This window comes from Corythoichthys intestinalis, chromosome 6, assembly GCF_030265065.1.
Source record: "Corythoichthys intestinalis isolate RoL2023-P3 chromosome 6, ASM3026506v1, whole genome shotgun sequence".
Taxonomy (NCBI): domain Eukaryota; kingdom Metazoa; phylum Chordata; class Actinopteri; order Syngnathiformes; family Syngnathidae; genus Corythoichthys; species Corythoichthys intestinalis.
Window position 1 is genome coordinate 49,906,250 of NC_080400.1, and position 22,611 is coordinate 49,928,860.

General features: G+C 39.7%; 1 protein-coding gene across 2 annotated transcripts in view; it reads right to left on the reverse strand.

The window, feature by feature from the left end:
• Window positions 1–4,822: 4,822 nt before the first annotated feature.
• The window catches only part of LOC130917358 (phosphatidylinositol 4-kinase alpha-like), an 85,656-nt gene continuing 67,867 nt past the window's right edge, over window positions 4,823–22,611 (reverse strand). For both annotated transcript variants that reach the window (XM_057838679.1, XM_057838678.1), the window contains exons 45-54: window positions 22,354–22,424; window positions 22,204–22,276; window positions 21,767–21,947; window positions 19,625–19,729; window positions 19,339–19,464; window positions 16,150–16,270; window positions 13,277–13,436; window positions 13,107–13,196; window positions 12,896–12,979; window positions 4,823–6,544 (exon numbers count right to left, since the gene is read on the reverse strand). In XM_057838679.1, coding sequence (XP_057694662.1) covers window positions 6,493–6,544; window positions 12,896–12,979; window positions 13,107–13,196; window positions 13,277–13,436; window positions 16,150–16,270; window positions 19,339–19,464; window positions 19,625–19,729; window positions 21,767–21,947; window positions 22,204–22,276; window positions 22,354–22,424 — 1,063 coding nt within the window. In that variant the 3' untranslated portion in view covers window positions 4,823–6,492. The remainder of the gene's footprint in view (window positions 6,545–12,895; window positions 12,980–13,106; window positions 13,197–13,276; window positions 13,437–16,149; window positions 16,271–19,338; window positions 19,465–19,624; window positions 19,730–21,766; window positions 21,948–22,203; window positions 22,277–22,353; window positions 22,425–22,611) is intronic.

Consider the following 22,611-nt stretch of genomic DNA (forward strand, 5'->3'; position numbering starts at 1 on the left):
TAACTCTATTATATAAGCTGCACACAGACTACTTTTCATTGTGTCAAAATGTCATTTTGTCAATGTTGTCCCCAGGGGTGAAAGTGGCTAGAATTTCTTGCCGGAACTCCCCGACGTGAAGGTCGCCACGGAGCCAGAAATTTTATTTATTTATTATTATTATTTTCATTCAAAATTGTATTTTTTCAATGATTTGCTAAATAAAAGTTAACAAAACAGCAATAACCCCAACCTCCATCTCCTAATTTTTATTTTCCCTCATTTCCTCACATACTAAATGCCACATCTCAATTTTAACTACTTAAGAACATGGGATATACATTGAAATGGAAGTTAATATGAACATTTACAGTGGGGAGAACAAGTATTTGATACACTGCCGATTTTGCTGGTTTTCCCACTTGCAAGCTATGTAGAGGTCTGTAATTTGTATCATAAGTTCTCTTCAACTGTGAGGGATGGAATCTAATACAAAAATCCAGAAAATCACATTGTATAATTTTTAAATAATAAATTTGTATTTAACTGCATGAAATAAGTATTTGATACATTACCAACTAGTAAATATTTCGGCTCTTAGTTCTTTTTTTAAGAACCCCTTCTGTTCTCCACTCATTACCGGAAGTAACTGCACCTGTTTGAACTTGTTACCTGTATAAAAGGCACCTGTTCACATGCTCAAACAAACAAACTCCAACCTACCCACAATGGCCAAGACCAAAGAGCTGTGTAAGGACATCAGGGATAAAATAATAGACCTGCACAAGGCTGGGATGGGCTACAGGAAAATAAGCAAGCAGCTTGGTGAGAAGGTAACAACTGTTGGAGCGATTATTAGAAAATGGAAGAAGTTCAAGTTGACGGTCAATCTGCCTCGTTCTGGGTCTCCATGCAAGATCTCACCTCTTGGGGCATCACTGATCATGAGGAAGGTGAGGGATCAGCCCAGAGCTACACGGCAGGCCCTGGTCAATGACCTGAAGAGAGCTGGAACCACAGTCTCGAAGAAAACCATCGGAAACCCATTATGCCGTCATGGATTAAAATCCTACAGCGCAGGCAAGGTCCCGCTGCTGAAGCCAGTGCATGTCCAGACACGTCTGAAGTTTGCCACTGACCATCTGGATGATCCAGAGGAGCAATGGGAGAAGGTCATGTGGTCGGATGAGACCAAAATTGAACTTTTTGGTCTAAACTCGGCTCGTCGTGTTTGGAGGAAAAAGAAGGATGAGTACAACCCCAAGAACACCATCCCAACCGTGAAACATGGAGGAGGAAACATCCTTTTTTGGGGCTGCTTCTCTGCCAAGGGTACAGGACGACTGCACCGTATTGAGGGGAGGATGGATGGGGCTATGTATCGCCAGATCTTGGCTGACAACCTCCTTCCTTCAGTGAGAGCCCTGAAGATGGGTTGTGGCTGGGTCTTCCAGCATGACAACGACCCAAAGCACACAGCCAAGGCAACTAAAGAGTGGCTCCGTAAGAAGCATCTTAAGGTCCTAGAGTGGCCTAGCCAGTCACCAGGTCAGAACCCGATAGAAAATCTATGGAGGGAGCTGAAAGTCCGTGTTGCCCGGCAGCAGCCCCGAAACCTGAAGGCTCTGGAGAAGATCTGCATGGAGGAGTGGGCCAAAATCCCTGCTGCAGTCTGTGCAAACCTTGTCAAGGACTACAGGAAACGTTTGGTATCTGTAATAGCAAACAAAGGTTTCTGTACCAAAAATTAAGTTCGATTTTTGTGATGTATCAAATACTAATTCCATGCAATTAAATGCAAATTTATTATTTAAAAATCATACACCGTGATTTTCTGTTTTTTTTTTTTTTTGTATTAGATTCCGTCCCTCACAGTTGAAGAGAACTTATGATCCAAATTACAGACCTCTCCATGCTTTGCAAGTGGGAAAACCAGCAAAATCGGCAGTGTATCAAATACTTGTTCTCCCCACTGTACTTATTTTTTAATAATAAAGATATAAGTAACATACATTCAGAAAAATAAGCACAAATGACTTATATTATGCAGAGTGAAACAGAATATATTTTGAAGATCGCGCAAACATTGACATTTTAAATCATAAGGAAATGAATAAGTAGCCTAACATAAATGAAAAAATATAAGTACAAAGTGCACATTGATAGCTAAGATGTTCTGAACCTCCCCATCAGAGCAAATAAAACTATATATGATAATAAGCCTCCTCAACTCTTTCGTTCTCTCTTAACTCTTAAAGATTTGATCCATTTTATGTTGCATTGCCCTTTTTTTGTCACATCAATTAAACAAGCTTTTTTTTTTTTTTTTTTTGCTGTTCCAGAAAACATGCACATTTGAACCAATCAGAGCTAACCATGTCTGCTGATCACATGTCAGTATGTCAGCCAATTGAACGGATATGAGTCCAGGCGTTTTGTTTTGCTGTATGCATTCGAACATTGACTTGACTCATCATCGTCAGACTCGGATAACTGCAGCAGCTGGGGATACCTCCATGCCGTCCGTGGAATAAAATCAATAATACATATTGGTGGAAACTGATTACGCTACACTTGCACTTTATTATGGTTTTTGTTAACACTTGTGTACAGAGCGTTTTGACAGTTGCTGTCATATTTTCGGAATCAAAGCACCATGTACCGGAACAGCACTCCGGCCCTGAATCTTATACCGGAACTGCGTTCTGGCTCTGAATCTTATACCGGAACTGCGTTCCTGACCGTTCTGGCCCACTTTCACCCCTGGTTGTTCCATGAAAAGATACACTTAAATATCTGCAGAAATGCGAGGGATGTACTCACTTTTGTGATACACTGTAGTATAGCTTTATTTTTACATGTTAAACTGTATAGTTTGTTGTTTTTTTATTAATTTCTTTTATTTTGCAATATAATGAATGCATCTGTATGTGTCAATTTTTTGTCAACTTACTGTTCTATGAAGCAGCAGTTTGCATGCATGTATGTTCGCAAAAAACAAAAACAAAACCAAAAAAACAAACAAACCATCATGTAGCATAGCATAGCAAGTCTTCTCTCGGCCAGCGGCAGGGTCGCTCCCTCTCGACTCCAGCGAACTGGAGTATATAACAAAAAAAAAAATCATATGGGACAATTAAACCATGAAAGGGAACCGCGTGAAACCCCAAATCACACAGGCGGAATCGCTCTCACTTTCGTGACTTTTGGGACTGTCAAACTGACGGCACTTCCAGGAGAGCGAGCGTGAGTCTGTTCAAGTCATCAGCCAATCAACGTGCGGTTGGGGGGGATGGACTGGCACTTTAGCATGTGAAAAGGGATAAATGTAAGTCTGAACATAGTGAAAATAATTCACTTAATAATGGTAGGGTCTATTCTATCCTTGCAATGTATGGGAAGGCAGTCTAAATTACCTATATAACTGAACTCATTACATAATGCAAATAACGTTGCTTAAAAGTTGGTGGGGACAATTTGAGCATCCTGAAAAGTTGATAGTGTTATGTCTCTACCGTCCCAATGCAAACCTACATCCTTGGCATAGAATTTTTACCATTTACATGATGGAACTGTATCACGTTTTCACATTAGTTTTCACGTTTTTACGATAGTATCACATTTTCACATGATAGTTTTAAAGTTTTTACATAATTATCATTTTTACATGATAGGTATCATGTAAAAACGTGATATTGGACTTTTTTTTTATTGGCAGCAATATGCTTCCGTTGAAAGTACTATATGTAGCTTTTAGAGATGTCCCGATCGATCGACATCTCACGTCATTTCAAAGTATCGGAATCGGCAAAAATATATCGGCCATGCCTTTTTTTAATATATACATTCTTTTAATTAAATCGTTTTCTAATTGTATTTAACGTTACATACATAATATCTTACACTCATCCAGAGTCTTTAGTTCAGGCTTAAGGTAGGGTTATCAAATTTATCCCGATAACAGCGGTAATTAATTTTTTTAAAAAATGTATCATGTTATAATATTTAATGCAATTAATGCATGCACTGCACGACCCACTCACGCATTGTCGCGCTCAATCTGTAATGGCGCCGTTTTACCTATATAGAGAGATAAAAGGCAGCGTAAAATGAGTAGAGTGAATTTTGGCAGCCTTTGGAGCCTTTTTTTAATTGGCTAAAGCCTTACAATCCCTCTCCCTACGATTAGAAATATCATGGGAAGCAATGTGGGGAAGCAAGGTAGTAATTGATCTTTTTCTTAACACCTTATTTCCCAACGCAGAGAAGATATATCAATTGGTAGCACTACGCACAGTCATGGTTCCACTTCCCATCATGTATTTGGGCATGGCTACAGTATCATTTACTGAAAGCTCAACAAATACACTAGATGGCAATATTTAGTCACAATATACAAAGTCACAAGTCTTTCTATCCGTGGATCCCTCTCACAGAAAGAATTAATAATTTAAATGCCATCTTGAGGATTTATTGTCGTAATAAACAAATACAGTACTTATGTACTTTATGTTGAATGTATATATTCGTCCGAGTTTTATTCATTTTTTTCTTAATGCACTGGCAAAATGTATATGATCGGGGAAAATTATCGGGAATGATTGGAATTGAATCGGGAGCAAAAAAAAGCAATCGGATCGGGAAAAATCGGGATCGGCAGATACTCAAACTAAAACGATCAGGATCGGATCGGGAGCAAAAAAACATGATCGGAACAACCCTAGTAGCTTTCATATTTTTTCCCGTGGAAAGAGCTACAAATTGTATAAATTTCCCCCCCAAAAAATACTTTCAGAGGGTGTCAACGTAGAAAAATGAAGAAAAAAAAAAGCCTCAAGAAAGACTCCGATGACACTTTTATTTTGGAGCTGTGACAGTTGACAACAGTGGAATGAACCTACAAACATTGAAAACAAAAAACATTTCACAGAAGAAACAGAGGTTTATTAATGTGCCTATTGTCGATGAGCATGGGTTGAAGGTACAATTCTTAAGAAGTCTGCTTGCTCGCATAAGGACATTTCTCCATAGTGGTCCTGGATGAGTCAAGTCGGGACAAATTGCACATTTTCACATTGGAAAAACAAACCTCAAAACACAGCACGTGGATCATTTTTGCATAACGAGGGTTGCTCGCGTCAAGTAAGATATGGCTTGTTTTTTTTTTATTTTTTCAGGTCCGAGAAGTGTCACAAAATGATTTACAGCAAATAATGTAAAGAGGAGGTTCTCTTTTACACGTAAAGTTAAATACGTTTAAAAAAGTAGCTAAATCAGGGGTGTCCAAATTTTCAGAAAAATCAAAGGATGCAAGGGCCAACTAGGTAATAACTCATTGGCTGCCATTGTCGGTGACAGGCTGTTGAGAGAAATGGTGGAGGAAATGTTTTGTATTCATAAATGTGTCCTCAGTTGTTGTTGAAATAATGTTCCTATTGCCTGTTATTATTGACATATTATCTTTTCGCCACAAGATGGCAGGATGGGACTTAATTGTCTAAAGTGCTAGATTTATTACTTCTTTGTGTTTGACTTTGATGACTTTGATTTGTGGGATTGCCTGTGAAGACAGCAATGAGAGAGGATGTATCCGCATGTCAATGGAAATTAAACACGCCAAGTTTTGGCTAAAAGACAACTTATTCTCCGTCAATTCTTCCTACGAATGCAACGTTGAGCTGCAACCACCTCAACACAGGCGTCCAACCCATTTTGACTGGGAGGTCAAACTGGATTGAACATCTGTCACCATCAATAGTAGTGAAACATGAGCACTTAACGCCAGCTGAAATAGATTTGACTTCTGTAAGTGTCGATTAGCAGTGAATGAGTAAAGGGCTACAAGCAACTAAATAATCCAGCAGTGTCAGGATATTGCAATTTTATATTTACACTGCTGAAAGTTTGCAGACGAAAGAGACAATAATTGAGAAAATCACACGCAGCATTTATCATTATTGGATTTTTTTTAAACATATAAACTTCCTTAAAACAAAATACTGAAATTCTAATTTCCTACATTGATTCCAGCATGTCTGAGCTAATGGAGAGGTCCTATTTAAGTGACTGATTCAATCTAATGTTAAATCTGAGAAGTGAAACAATGTAGGATGAATTTAAGCTTCTTGTATGGGCCATATTCAATAACATTTTCATAATTTGACCCAATGGCCGTAGTTTGGACACCCCTGGACTGAATACTGTAAGGGGGAGGGGGGAAAAAAAGCTCATCCTCTGATTTGGTCTCTCAAAGTTCCCAGAATGCACATGTGTGCCCCTCTGGAATGTAACGCGCCACTTACAGAATGATTTTTCCTCGTGGCCTGATAAATAATACAAAGATAATAGACCAAAACACTGCAGCTTGTTTGATGATAACGTGGGAATACTGTGAGAAATAAAGTGCACTGGAGTGATGATTATGATGGTGAACACTCGAAGGGTGATTTCAACTAGCTCTCTTGGTAAACGACTAAAATGGAGTTATTGCTGCCTTGTAACGCCGTGGCGAGCTCAGTAGGGAATTTGGTTCTGGTAGTATTGCAGCATGTCGTATGTCTTGCTCCTGTAAAGTAAGCAAAAACAAATTAGGATTGCCTAGATTGATTTTTGGGGGGGACTTCCGGTCTGATTTTTTGAGACACAATTGCAAGAAAAGTATGTGAACCCTTTGAGATTCCGTTTAAATTTGTCTTAAAATGTTTTGTTCATCCAAGTCCCATCACTGCAGAAATAAAACCTGTTTTATTCGACACAATATGTAAAGAGTCACAATGATAGGTGGAAAAAGTATGAGATCCCTTAGGCTAATTACAGTTATGTTAAAAATGATTCAACCACCCGAGTAGATAAGTGTTTTTGCGAGTTTGACATTCATTTTTCATCTTGTTTATCATCACATTAAATAATGACACGTCAAATAGGCAAATACAACAAATTAAAAAAAATATTTTGGGTAATATTCCAATCTCCCCCTCTCTGTGATTACTTCATTGACAAAATTATTCAACCACTCAGGTAAGTACAGTGCCTTGCAAAAGTATTCGGCCCCCTTGAACCTTGCAACCTTTCGCCACATTTCAGGCTTCAAACATAAAGATATAAAATTTTAATTTTTTGTCAAGAATCAACAACAAGTGGGACACAATCGTGAAGTGGAACAAAATTTATTGGATAATTTACTCTTTTTTAACAAATAAAAAACTGAAAAGTGGGGCGTGCAATATTATTCGGCCCCCTTGCGTTAATACTTTGTAGCGCCACCTTTTGCTCCAATTACAGCTGCAAGTCGCTTGGGGTATGTTTCTATCAGTTTTGCACATTGAGAGACTGACATTCTTGCCCATTCTTCCTTGCAAAACAGCTCGAGCTCAGTGAGGTTGGATGGAGAGTGTTTGTGAACAGCAGTCTTCAGCTCTTTCCACAGATTCTCGATTGGATTCAGGTCTGGACTTTGACTTGGCCATTCTAACACCTGGATAGTTTATGTTTGAACCATTCCATTGTAGATTTGGCTTTATGTTTTGGATCATTGTCCTGTTGGAAGATAAATCTCCGTCCCAGTCTCAGGTCTTGTGCAGATACCAACAGGTTTTCCTCCAGAATGTTCCTGTATTTGGCTGCATCCATCTTCCCGTCAATTTTAACCATCTTCCCTGTCCCAGCTGAAGAAAAGCAGGCCCAAACCATGATGCTGCCACCACCATGTTTGACAGTGGGGATGGTGTGTTCAGGGTGATGAGCTGTGTTGCTTTTACGCCAAACATATCGTTTTGCATTGTGGCCAAAAAGTTCAATTTTGGTTTCATTTGACCAGAGCACCTTCTTCCACATGTTTGGTGTGTCTCCCAGGTGGCTTGTGGCAAACTTTAAACGAGACTTTTTATGGATATCTTTGAGAAATGGCTTTCTTCTTGCCACTCTTCCATAAAGGCCAGATTTGTGCAGTGTACGACTGATTGTTGTCCTATGGACAGATTCTCCCACCTCAGCTGTAGATCTCTGCAGTTCATCCAGAGCGATCATGGGCCTCTTGGCTGCATCTCTGATCAGTTTTCTCCTTGTTTGAGAAGAAAGTTTGGAAGGACGGCCGGGTCTTGGTAGATTTGCAGTGGTCTGATGCTCCTTCCATTTCAATATGATGGCTTGCACAGTGCTCCTTGAGATGTTTAAAGCTTGGGAAATCTTTTTGTATCCAAATCCGGCTTTAAACTTCTCCACAACAGTATCTCGGACCTGCCTGGTGTGTTCCTTGGTTTTCATAATGCTCTCTGCACTTTAAACAGAACCCTGAGACTATCACAGAGCAGGTGCATTTATACGGAGACTTGATTGCACACAGGTGGATTCTATTTATCATCATCGGTCGTTTAGGACAACATTGGATCATTCAGAGATCCTCACTGAACTTCTGGAGTGAGTTTGCTGCACTGAAAGTAAAAGGGCCGAATAATATTGCACGCCCCACTTTTCAGTTTTTTATTTGTTAAAAAAAGTTTAAATTATCTAATAAATGTTGTTTCACTTCACGATTGTGTCCCACTTGTTGTTGATTCTTGACAAAAAAATTAAATATCATATCTTTATTTTTGAAGCCTGAAATGTGGCGAAAGGTTGCAAGATTCAAGGGGGCCGAATACTTTTGCAAGGCACTGTATAACTTTAGTACTCAGTACAAAATCCTTTGCAACAATAACCTCCTTTAGACGTGAAGCATAGCTTGACACAAGTTTCTTGCAGTGATCCACAGCTAAAGTGGTATGAAAAAGTATCTAAACCTTTTGGAATTTCTCACATTTCTGCATAAAATCACCATCAAATGTGAGCTGATCTTTGTCAAAATCACACTGATGAAAAACTGTTTTAACTAAAACTACCCAAACATTTATAGGTTTTAATATTTTAATGTGGATAGTATGCAAACAATGACAGAAGGGGGAAAAATAAGTAAGTAAATAATCACATTTAATATTTTGTGCCCGCCCCTTTGGCAGCAATAACTTCAACCAGTCGCTTCTGTAGCTGCAGATCATTCTGACACATTGATCAGGACTAATCTTGGCCCATTCTCCTCTACAAAACTGGTGTAGTTCGGTCTGGCATGAATCGCTGTCTTTAGGTCATGCCACAGCATCTCAATGGGGTTCAAGTCTGGACTTTGACTTGGCCACTCCAGAACTTGTATTTTGTTCTTCTGAAACCATTCTGAAGTTGATTTACTTCTGTGTTTTGGATCATTGTCTTGTCAGCATCCATCCTCTTTTTAGCTTCAACTGTCTGACAGACGGCCTCAGGTTTTCTTGCAAAACATCCTTATGAATTTTTGAATTAATTCTTCCATTAATGACTGCAAGTTGTCCAGGCCCTGAGGTGGCTAAACAGCCCCAAATCATGATGCTCCCTTTCCACCATGCTTCAAGGTGGGGATGAGGTGTTGATGTTGGTGAGCTGCTCCATTTTTCCTCCACACATGACGTTGTGTGTTACTCCCAAACAACGTTTTTTTCTTTTAGACAGCAGTGGCTTTCTCTGTGGGGTCCTCCCATGAGCACCATTCTTGGCCATAGTTGTACATATAATTGATGTGTGCACAGAGATATTGGACTGTGCCAGTGATTTTTGTAAGTCTTATTATGTTACATATTTTGCCAAAACTTCTGTGGGTGGTCCAAGTGCCTTTTTGCAAACAAGAGCAACAATGTTTTTTTCTAGACAGCAGTGGCTTCCTTCATGGAGTCCTCCCATGAACTCCCATTGATGTGTGTACAGAGATATTGGACTGTGCCAGTGATTTCTGTAAGTCTTTAGCATACACTCTAGGGTTCTTTTTTACCGCTCTGAGTATTCTGCGCTGAACTCTTGGGATCATCTTTGGTGGACGGCCACTCCTTGGGAGAGAAGCAACAGTGCCAAACTCTCTCCATTTGAAGACAACTTCTCTGACTGTCGACTGATGAACATCCAGACTTTTAGAGATGCTTCTGTATGCTTTCCCAGCTTTATACAAATCAACAATTCTTGATCACAGGTCTTCAGATAGCTCTTTTTACCAAGCCATGATGCACATCAGACAATGCTCCCTCATCAATACATTTCTTACCAGGTTTGTGTTTTACAGTGGGCAGGGCAGCTTTAAAACACTCATCAGCGATTGGACACACACCTGACTTAAAATGTTTGGTAAAAATTGGTTTCAATTGCTCTTTAAGTCTCCTTAGGCAGAGGATTCACTTACTTATTTTCCTCCCGTCTGTCATTGTTCGCATGTTATTCTCATTAAAATATGAAAACCTATAAATGTTTGGGTGGTTTTAGTTAAAGCAGACACTGTATTTTCATCTGTGGGATTTTGACAAAGATCAGATCACATTTGATGGTGATTTTATGCAGAAATGTGAGAAATTCCGAAAGCTTCAGATACTTTTTCATACCACTGTAATTACAGCCATGAGTCAAGCAACTTGGGCCTTGCTCAGACACAAAGTCAAAATCAGATTTTTAGCCCATCCAGGTTAAAACTGAATGGCTCTTTTATAGTCTGAACAGTCCTGTCAGGTGTGTCAATAATGAGGCCCAGTCTGAACAGACCCAGATCTGATTTGGACAAGTGCTTAAAAAAAGTGTGAGCAGTCAGCCCTAAAAATCTGATTTGAGAAGGAATCCGATTGGAATCAGATATGCCTGCAGTCTGAACACAGTCTTGGGATCTAATCAATGGGATTAGATAGGATGCATTGCCCAGTTGTGAGTTTGCTTTTTTTTCGAGACTAGAGTCATTGCCTGTTGTGTATTTACTCCTTAATTAAAAGCAATACTGAATGAAATACAGTATAATGCATATTAAAATGCATTATGCTCTATTCATTTATTTGACCTCTATTTTTTAAATTTAGTTATTTCAAAATATCCAGCAAGTCAAGGGAATAAAAAAATGCTACAACAATGTAGTATTTCTAAAAATGCATGTTTTTTCTTTTCATAACAAATATAGCTATTTGGCGGTTTTGTATGGTATTACTTATGATTTAAAATATTAACAAATTGAAAAATGCATATACACTATCATTTATTTAAAAATATGCTAAGCAAATGTTTAATTAATAATAAAATAAATGAAAAATATAGATAAAATTGGGGGAAAAAACTAATCCATTTCACCAAAAAAGCTCAAATTTTCTGCAACAATGTGCAAAAAAGGTTATAAGAGTACAAAATGTCTTTGTAAAACAAACCCAAAAAATTGCCAATTACATTTCATAATTTAATAATTACTGAGCCAGTCATTAATAGAATTAGTTGACAGACTCATTTAAATGGTTATCAGTATTGTACTGCTATTATTGAATGCACCTTTTTTTTATTATTATTTTTTAAATGTACTTAATATAGAAGAAAGCCTACAAAATAGTTTCCCATTTTGAAGTGACTATTTCGAATTGTATTGAACAGTTATGCATACTAATTAGTGCTGCAACGATTAACTCGAGTAATTCGATTAGAAAAAAGAAAGTTTGCTGCTTCGAGTAATTGTTTAATTAGAGTGGAGTTGTAATTGTTTTGAAAGTGTTTGAATTAGGGCTGCAGCTATCGAATATTTTAGTAATAATAATAATACATGAGAAAAAAAAAAGACATTTAATCCAATATTGAACCATTTTCAGTCAATCAATGTCTTTATTTTGAAAACAGTCAACAATTGCTTCTCAGATGTGACTAGAAAAAAAATTCACTGCTTTCACTCAAAAAACTTCTAGATCTTATAAAAAACAACAACAACATATTTCTTACCTAAAAATGTAATTACGCTTGATAACACACATCACTTGAAAGCTACGTGTTTTCCCCACGTGTTTCAACTGAATTTCCATTTGTGACAAGCTATTTTTAAGTTCTAGTCAAGTTTTAGTCTAAACTGTGAGTACTGATAGGATTTTGAGTTTTTGCAGTGTTCAAAATAAATGTATGATACCTGCTGTATTGGAGCACATTAGGGACCAGTGCTACTTGGTGTTTTATTCAGCAATGACTACTGAGCTAAAACTGATAGTTAGCTTTGTTATGTTTTAATTTTACACCATCATCACTCTACAGCGCTGTTTTTTAACAGATTAAATAAAGCCTGTATGTAAGACATGTTAGCCACGCATCGACAGTGGTCATAATCAATAGAACCCAGCCCTCCGAAGGGCTAACGTTACGTGAGCGAGTGACATTAACATTATATTTATTAGCGATGAAAAGTCTACTGCTTAAAGATGGCGGCTGTTTACTAAGGCTGCCCAGACGCGGCCGAGTCTGTTATTTCGCATCTAGTCCTGCTCCCTCTTGAGACCAACAAGTTTTTGTTTGCGCTAATGTTTGTTTATACATTCGAAATTTAGTTTTCAGTAATATTTAGCCATTTTTGGTCGGAATGTGTTTGTGAACGATTTGTTAAGAGCATTTTAAATTTTTAAAAGAAAATTGTCATTTTGTAGCATTTGCGCTAGCGGACTTTTGATATGTAGGTTAGCCAATTGTTCTTTTGTTGTACTTAGAGCCTCATGTATTTTTTTTTTTAATATCGTTTGAGGCTAAGCTCTGGTATTTTAATTTATTTTCAAATGAAAGTGCAATCATGCATACTTTGAAAAATCACTCTGGAATTTTATTTTGTATTTACACTTAATGCTCTTTTGAAAGTGCAATCTTAGCAAGCCTTCATTTTACATCTCATTAAATTTTATTCTGCAACACATTAAATGTTCCCAATCAGACTGCTCGATCATTCGAACTAACTAGTTGATAAGATTAATCGACTACAAAAATAATCGATAGATGCAGTCCTAATACTAATAATTCTATATTTAGAATGATGCTATTCAACTCCGATCAAGAGAGAGGATAAAAGATTACGAAGCGTTAGCTGGTTTCTTACCTGCTACTGAGGAAGCAGCTTTGGATGACCTTGATGATGAACGCCGCTGCTTCTTTCTCGCTCATCTGAGGATTAAACCTGCCTCTGACGGGGAGGGAGAAACAATGCCATGAATTTTCGTGCATCGGCACCTTACAACGCAGTTCCATTTCCATGTGCACTCTACATAACGTAATACTGCCCAGCGGAATTTTGCGTTCCCATGACTCACTTGAGGAGTTTGACGGTTTGTCCCCGAAAGCATGGCAGTCCCGTGTCCAGCATGAGCGTAACAAGAGACACCACAGCATCCATGTAGGGACTAAGAAGATCCAGACACATTTGGATTGTATCATTAAAGGCCCACTTTTGCTTCCAAAATGGCTCTGAGTGTTTCCCTACCGTATGGCCAGGTAGCCTCGCACGCACATCTCTGTGAACCATTTAAAGGGTGTGGCCTCCATCTTACCCCCCATGATCATCACCATCTCGTCCGTCAGCTTGATGTCGGGCTCCCAGCCCAAGTTGCCCCCTGGGGAACTCTCGAACATGAAGCCGAAGTCTGGAGAGAGAAGGCCGATAAGCGATCTGGTGTCATTCTGTCCTCAAAATCAATCAAGATCGCATACGTATTAGATGCTTTACGATCTTCCCCTGTGCGTAGCGGCCATATTGTTGCCGCTAAACACAATTTCAAACAACTTTTCCTGGGGCTTCGCAGTACTCCTCTGATATTACAGTGTTCTACACAGTACTGCAGTTGGTTTTCATTCCCCTCTAATTATATCGCAAATGTCCCTCACAAAATAAATCATGGGCAGTGGCAGTCAGTGCTGTGCATTAACACATTTATATTTGGGCAAACGTGAACTGAACGCATTATATTTTTGTCCCATGAGCGTTACTGTGAACGCGTTCATCTCGTTCACTGTAAAGTACTGGTGTTGTGCAGCAGAGAACATACTCGACTATTGCGTTATATGTGATGTAAACTCTTTTTTTTTATGCACAGTAACCCCCACGCACATCTCACTACCTACAGTGGTATGAAAAAGTACCTAAACGTTTTGGAATTTCTTACATTTCTGCATAAAATCACCATCAAATGCAATTTGATCTTTGTCAAAATAACACAGATGAAAAAACTGTCTGCTTAAACTAAAACCACCCATTTATAGATTTTCATATTTTAATGAAGATGGTATGCAAGCAATGACAGAAGGGGGCTTTGTCAAAATAACACGGATGAAAAAACTGTCTGCTTAAACTAAATCCACCCAAACATTTATAGATTTTCATATTTTAATGAAGATAGTATGCAAGCAATGACAGAAGGTCGAAAAATACGTAAGTGAACCATCACATTTAATATTTTGTGCCCCCCTCCCCTTTGGCAGCAATAACTTCAACCAGATGCTTCCTGTAGTTGCAGATCAGTCTGGCACATCAATAAGGACTAATCTTGGCCCATTCTTCTCTACAAAACCGCTGTAGTTTAATCTGATTCCTGGGATGTCTGGCATGAATCGCTGTCTTTAGGTCATGCCATAGCATCTCAATGGGGTTCAAGTCTGGACTTTGACTTGGCCACTCCAGAACATGTATTTTGTTCTTCAGAAACCATTCTGATTTACTTTGATTGATTTACTTCTTTGTTTTGGAACATTATTTCAGCATCAATTCTCTTTTTAGCTTCAACTGTCTGACAGATGGCCACAAGTTTTCCTGCAAAACATCCAGATAAATTTTTGAATTCATTTTCCATTAATGATTGCAAGTTTTTCAGGCCCTCAGATAGAAAAACAGCTCCAAATCATGATGTTCCCTCCACCATGCTTCACGGTGGGGGTGAGGTGTTGATGTTGGTGAGCTGTTCCATTTTCCTCCATACATGACATTGTGTGTTACTTCCAACAATTCAACTTTGGTTTCATCAGTCCACAACATACAGTATTTTGCCAAAACTTCTGTGGAGGGTCCGAGTGCCTTTTTGCGAACATTAGATGCAACAATGTTTTTTTTTAGACAGCAATGGCTTCCTTCGTAGAGTCCTCCCATTGATGTGTGCACAGAGATATTGGACTGTGCCAGTGATTTCTGTAAGTCTTTAGCATACACTCTAGGGTTCTTTTTTACCTCTCTGAGTATTCTGCGCTGAACTCTTGACGTCATCTTTGGTGGACGGCCACTCCTTGGGAGAGAAGCAACAGTTCCAAACTCTCTCTTGTAGACAACTTCTCTGAATATCGATTGATGAACATCCAGACTTTTAGAGATGGTTTAGTATCCCTTCCCAGCTTTATACAAATCAACAATCCTTGATTGCAGGTCTTCAGGCAGCTCTTTTGACCGAGCCATGATGCACATCAGACAATGCTTTTCATCTCATTTCTTACCAGGAGTGTGTTTTATTAGTGAGCAGGGTATATTTCACCCACTCATCAGTGATTGGGCACACACCTGACTTAAAATGTTAAGTAAAAATCGGTTGTAATTGCTCTTTAAGTCTCCTTAGGCAGAGGGTTAACTTACTTATTTTTCTCCATTCTGTCATTGTTTGCATGATATCCTCATAAAATATGAAAACCTATAGATGTTTGGGTGGTTATAGTTAAAGCAGACACTGTTTTTACATCTGTATGCTTTTGACAAAAATTAGATCACATTTGATGGTGATTTTAAGCAGAAATGTGAGAAATTCCAAAAGGTTAAGACACTTTTTCATACTACTGTATCCAATGGGAGGAGAAACTGGGAGGAGAAACTGGTTTGCACAATGGAAGGTTGAGTCACACTTGGTATGAGATAGTCCAACACTGATGGGCAGCGTGGACTCAAATTTTGACCTGTTTAAAAACATGCTGTCAAAATTAGAAGAAACTTGAACGGGAATTCGCTTCGATATACTGGTTTTAAATTCTAAATTTAGCACTGCATGACTGTGTGCGACATGGCTGGCTGTGGAAGTTTCAACGTCACGTTTTGCAACTAATATTTTAACTGCTCTTTTGTTGGAGTTATACTAGTGACTAGGTTTAGCTAGATGGCAGGGATAAATGGCGGACGTATACATTTAACCCCAAACATGCAATTTACAGTCCGGTGCGATTTACATGTTCTATTCTCTGTCATGATGCATTTTTTGAGTGGTGCAACTTATACTCTGGAATTACATATAGTGCAGAAAATACAGGAGTCCCACAACATTTAGTAACAGAGTTCACAGAAAGCCCTTTAACAATTTCCACAATAACCCCCCCCCACTTCTAATTTACCGATGTGGATGAGATGTCCTTTGCTGTCCAGCATGATGTTGCCATTGTGTCTGTCTTTAATTTGCAACAGGAAGAGCAGTAGGCTATATGCCGCCATGCTGCGAATAAAGTTGTAGCGAGCCTGAAGATCAAACACATTTAAAACACTCATCAGCTGTTTTGATAAATGTGTGTTTTAACTCTTTCAATACTCTTAATGATGATAGACATCCTTCTGCTCTTAATTTAGAGTATATCACAAAAGTGAGTACACCCCTCGCATTTCTGCAGATATTTGAGTATATCTTTTCATGGGACAACACTGACAAAATGACACATTGACACAATGAAATCTAGTCTGTGTGCAGCTTATATAATAGAGTTAATTTATTTTCCCCTCAAAATAACTCAAAATGTAGCGATTAATATCTAAACCCCTGGCAACAAAAGTGAGTACACCCCTTAGGAACTACGTACTTCCCTAAATGTCCAAATTGAGTTCTGCTTGTCAATTTCCCTCCAAAATGTCACTTGACACGTTACAGGAGTGCTGTCAGCATTTCTCGAGAGATTGAAAAGGTGGTGGGTTAGCCTGTTAGTGCTCAGACCATACACCGCACTCTACATCAAATTGGTGCGCATGGCTGCCACCCCAGGAGGAAGCCTCTTCTGAAGACCGTACACAAGAAAGCCTGCAAACAGTTTGCTGAAGACATGTCAACAAAGCACATGAATTACTGGAACCACGTCCTATGGTCTGATGAGACGGGCGGGCTTTCTTGTGTACTGTCTTCAGAAGAGGCTTCCTCCTGGGGTGACAGCCATGCACACCAATTTGCAGGAATGAAAATGGGTCAGGGGTTAAAAAGGTGAGAAGGGTGTGGAGGAAATATGTTCCGGTACACTGTACAACCCAACAAAATATTGAGCTCTGTCGACCCACACTGTGTTTCAGCAGGGCCGTGCAGAGACCGGTGGAGGGGCGGGTGCTCATAGATCAAAAGTGGCACATGAACAAGTATTTAATACACCTTAAAACAGCATAACTTCAATTTTAACCAGCTTTAGATAATAATTGGTTGTGACTGTGACATACAGTACTTTAAATGGGAGGGGGCAACAGTGAATAGAAATCAACACTGTCATCAACACTTTCTGGCTGTGACTCAGTCAGTCTGCCTCTTTTCTTCCTTCAACCTTTGCATCAAAACTTCCTTCCTCAACTTGTTGTTCATCTGTGAACAAACCACATCAGATGGTCACTGAGCCACCAACAGCACAGTTTCCTCAAAACTATTATTTCATGATTATCTATACTTAACAACTCTAGCACCTAATAATTCATAAAGCAATGACATAAAATCTTATAGAAAAATAACATTGTAATTGTGTTTATAATTGTATTTTATACCCGACTATCCTTGCAAACTTATTCTTACCAAGTGTGCTATTCACCCAGCTGATGAGGTATCCACTGGCTTTAGCAGCCACATCCAACTCCTTTTTTTTTATCCCTCAATCTCCTTTCCTTACAAGGCATGTCTATATAATGAAATATAAATCTTAAAAAAAAAAAAAAAAAAATCAGACTTCCCGGTGGCTTTCATTTTAAAAGTTTTAATTTCTTTCTCTCTCAATAACTATGGAGGTAGATTCGTGTCTTTGTTATTCAGTCAAAAAAAGCAAGCATCTTCTTACTACTTCATTCTTGTTTAAAAATAATTCTGTGGGACGTGCTTAAAAACAATTTATAAATGATACTTTGGGGTCTTATATATGTATCTTTTTTTCCAATGTAAAATCTGAATAAATACATTCAACACGCACAAAAAATGGGGGGGGGGCTCCTTCGCGGTTTTCACTTATTGCGGCGGGTTGTGGTCCCCATTAACCGCGAAAAACGAGGGATCACTGTATTTCTGAAAAGCTTTAACAAGCAAGAATCATTCCCACCACTCGTCGGGCCGTGTTGTGCCGACACCGGCCGTCAGCTCATGTCCCAGCGAAAATAACGCGTTTCGGACGACGGGAGCAATGCGAGCCGCCCCCCTTCCATCCGAGAGCATGCCGCTTAGTTTGACTCAACAATGTGTTTATTCGTTTATATTACCGCTAAATACACAAGCGTGACGCTAATTTAACGGGAGCTATTTTTTTCACGGGAGATTTGGCTAGCTCTGGCAGTGTTCAGCTCAGGCTGCGACAAATGGCAGTAACTTTTATTATATCGCAAAATATGAAAACGATTGAAACCATTACTCACCAAATTCAATCTGATGGCAAATACGGGCAAGTGTGTATACTACGCTCTGGTCTGCCCCGGTGTGGATAAGGCCTGCTTTTTGTTTTCGCAGCTTTGCAATGCAACCAAAGGCTCTCCAAGCACTCCATGTACACGTGAAGAGTGTGCACGATTAGAATAATGGAACGCAAATTGGGCCAATGATTGGTTCTCGTCAGCGAAGCATCTAGAAGGATTTTCTGACTGTCCAAGTGTCACTTTTTTAAAGGACCGATTTCTGAAGTGCTCAGTTTACGTACATGATGATAATAATAATAATTAAATAAAATCTCCCGACCATACCCCCCCTCCCCACCCCCCAAAAAGAATTTCTCCTCGGATCTAAGCAATTCACGTAGGTCACCCTTTTTGACTTCAAAACGGCGAATTTCGCCGAAAGGTGAGACATTTTCATGCCTGAATTTGATGTAGAGTGCGGCGTATTGTCTGAGCACTAACAGGCTGACCCCCCCACCTCTTCAATCTCTGCAGCAATGCTGACAGCACTCCTGTTAAGAGTCACATGACATTTTGGAGGGAAAATTACAAGCAGTACTCAATTTGGACATTTAGGGATGTACGTAGTTTCTTAGGGGTGTACTCACTTTTGTTGCCAGGGGTTTAGATATTAACGGCTATATTTTGAGTTATTTTGAGGGGAAAATAAATTAACTCTACTATATAAGCTGCACACAGACTGCTTTTCATTGTGTCAAAGTGTCATTTTGTCAGTGTTGTCCCATGAAAAGATATATTTAAATACCTGCAGAAATGCGAGCGATGTACTGACTTTTGTGATACACTGTTAATGAGTTTGACACTAATAGATGGTCTTCATGTTCAAATGTATTGGACGTCCATTGCTGTTAATGACACCTAATGAGTTAAAATGCCTGAATAAAATAAGGACTTTATAGCGATGAAATCACCTTTTGGAAGGCCAGCGTGGATTCATCACCGTACTGGTTACGGAAGTAGTCGTACATGCCAAAATCAGTCTGCCTGCCCAGCTGGTCGCGGGACTTGCAGTCCGGGATGCACTCGATTACGCCGCACTGACAAAGAGCAGTACCGGGAAAAAAGTCAGGTGACTTCTGTGACACGTGGGTTATTTTTCATTAGTCAGGAGATTAGTGGCCTTTTATGGTGAATGTGCAAGTTATTCCAATAACGGAACAAGGACGAGAGGAGGCTAAGAATGAAAGCGATTCTCACCCCAGGAGCTGTGGCCACCACCCGGTAAGGAAAGACGAACAGGTCCAGTCCCACGAGCTGAAATATGTTCTTGAATAGTCCAATGATCTGCAAAGCTAACATGTCCTGCATACCACCATCAAATATAGCAATTGATTAGGGTTTTTCTCTTTTGAAAATCATGTGATTTCAAGGTCATATCTCTGAAGCATTGTTTTTTTTCGTCATCGATGACAATAACGAAAATATTTTGTCGACCAATTTTTTTCATGACGATGAAGAGTTAAAAAAAGTCGTGTGAATAAAACCTAATGAGACAAATGCTGTTTTCATCTGACGAGACGAGAATGAGACGAAAATGCGACATAGTTACTACTGGTGTCAACAATAATCGATGCGGCGATGCATCCCGATGCGGGCCATGGACGATGCGATTCGATGCGGGCAACAAGCCGAATCGATTCAGCACATATTAAAATATATAAGTCCGTTCAAAAATCTTCCAGTGATGCAATGGATTTGGTTTCCCCATTTGTATTATTATTCTCATGTTTACCTGTAGAGGGAGCTACTGTACAAGAAATGCAGGGGGGACGAGGAACCCAAATTTGCTTCCTCACGGGAGTAACGTCACAGACATGCGCAATTGCGCAGTGCCAATCGAGAAAGCAGAGAGAACGTAACGTTAACGTACTGTTTTCTTGCTAAATGTGTATTATCATCACTAATTTGGCATTATCCTAGTGCAAGCTGCATAATGTGATCGTCAGTCAATATTCATTCGATATTGGAAGCCTTTATTTTTGGACAAATTTTACAGACGAACACATTTTGAGTAATCGTCAACTAAAACTAGATGAAGACAAGCACATTCCGAAATTAGTAAACAACGACTGAGGCTACGTCTACACTAGGACAGATAATTTTCTCCAGGGTATTTTGCCGACTATTTTTATACCTGTCCACACTTCGTTTAAGGTGCGTTTAAGGGCCTCCTCGCTTCTGCAAGGTACGCCTGCATTTGCGCAAACTACGCATGCGTAAAAAGGAGAAGCCTCATGTATTACGTCATCGCCCGCGCGGTTTACCTGAAACGGAAACTCATTCCTAGACCACGGCAAATTTCGAAAGTACTACACCTTCTAGACTGTCATTATTTTGTGATCACTGTTTTTTTCGTGATCGCAATTAAACGCATCACACAGGAGCGAAAGTGGAAGGGAGAGCACGCTCTGCTTTTCCGAGCAGGCGCCGTGTTGTTATTGAAATAAATCTTTATAAAACAACAGAAGCCTGACATCGTGACTTGGGATGCTACAATCGATGCTCAGTAGCGCTCTCACCACTTGGAAAATAACAAATAGAAGCATATGGGTTGGCGCTGAGTATATTTCCTGGAAGCAGCAACCAGGACTGCTTGTGCATAAAAGTGGCGTTCCTGGAAGTGGCAACAGTTTTGACAGGCAGAAATGTCTGGGGGAAAAAACTGATCGCGTGCCTCTTTGACTGGGGGTATGACGCAGGTCACTTTTCGGGGTTTAATTTTCTTCTACGCATTTTTATATACAGTACTCATTGTTCGGTCGGCATTGAGTTGGGAGGGGCCAGCCCAGCAGCTGGCTGATCGGAGACAACTCCGAAGATGAGATCTGTAAAAAAAACGCTAGTCTCCACCTCATCCGCGATGGGAGGACCCCAAATAGGCACTGAATTTAAGCATATTATAGAGACGTAGTTTGAAGGTTCAAGAAAAATGTGTGGAAAAGAAAAGAGCAGGAATGCCACGTCGTGATCGTCCGCCTCCATTGTTTAAGATCCTGTCATGCCACACTAAAAACGGTGACGGCATGACATCCCTTCCCGAGTATCCGAATGTTGTACGGTGACAGCAGTCCATATTAGGCGGCGCGTAGGCTGCAGGTAACATTACTCGCCTACTTTATCCGTCTAACAACTAATCCGGATAATAGGCATACTAGTGTAGCCGACATGCCGTATAGTCCAACTAATTACACGTTTAAGGACATTATCCGTCCTAGTGTAGACGTAGCCTAAGACTAATAAGTATTTTTGTCCAAAGACTAAAATTAAAAGGGTTGCCAAAAACAACACTGCACCGATGCTGACAGGAGCTTTCAATGTTTAGGGCAAAGCGAGGCTCACCTGACGACAGTCGTCACCCACTTTGAAGATGGCCGCCTGCCAGCAGACCCGCCGCGCTCCATCCGCGTTGTTCTCATCATCGTCCGGCGAGTCAGAAGGGTGGCGAAGGCCCTCGCGCTCCAGCTCACTCACGCCGCAGCGCTTTACCTTGAACTTGGCCAGGTAAGGAGCTTTGGCGGCGCTGCAGTGAGCAATGAGAGATTGCGGCAAAGCATCACTTTTCACCTCATGAAACTATTTTCGTCTCAATGAAGCTCCTCGACTCACTTTGACATAGTTCCTTGGCACCAAGATTCAACTAGATAACACCACAGTACTGCTTCTCATTTACTTTATATGTTGCGCTCAATTCATTGCTGACATTTGTCACATTTAACTAAAAAATAGTGAATTCAGTTGGAAATATACTTTTCATTTACATCAGGGAATATTTTTACCTCTGCATCGGGGTTCCAGACTTGTAGTCGATATCCAAAACAATGGCCTCGGGGTTGCTGGGCAAGTAACAGCCTAGGGACAAATGTAGTTGGGAGGAGAAGGACAGTTTTGATCTTTTGATGTCACAAAAGAAGTCCCGCGGATGTTACCTGGCTGAACTTTGATATCTGATAAAGCCTTCAGGCAGCATCGTTTTCTCTCCTCCCCTTTGGGTATTGGCCTAAAAGATACATAGTTATTAGCCCTTTGTGAAAATTATCATGATAAGGCTTGTAAAAGATTCCATTCTTGAGAAAAAACAACTGACAATATAGCAATATTGCCAGACATTCTTTAACCTCTGGGGAAAATAAGACTACTTGTAACTGTCTTCTTTGTGCATTCATTGTACTTTACAGTGGTACATC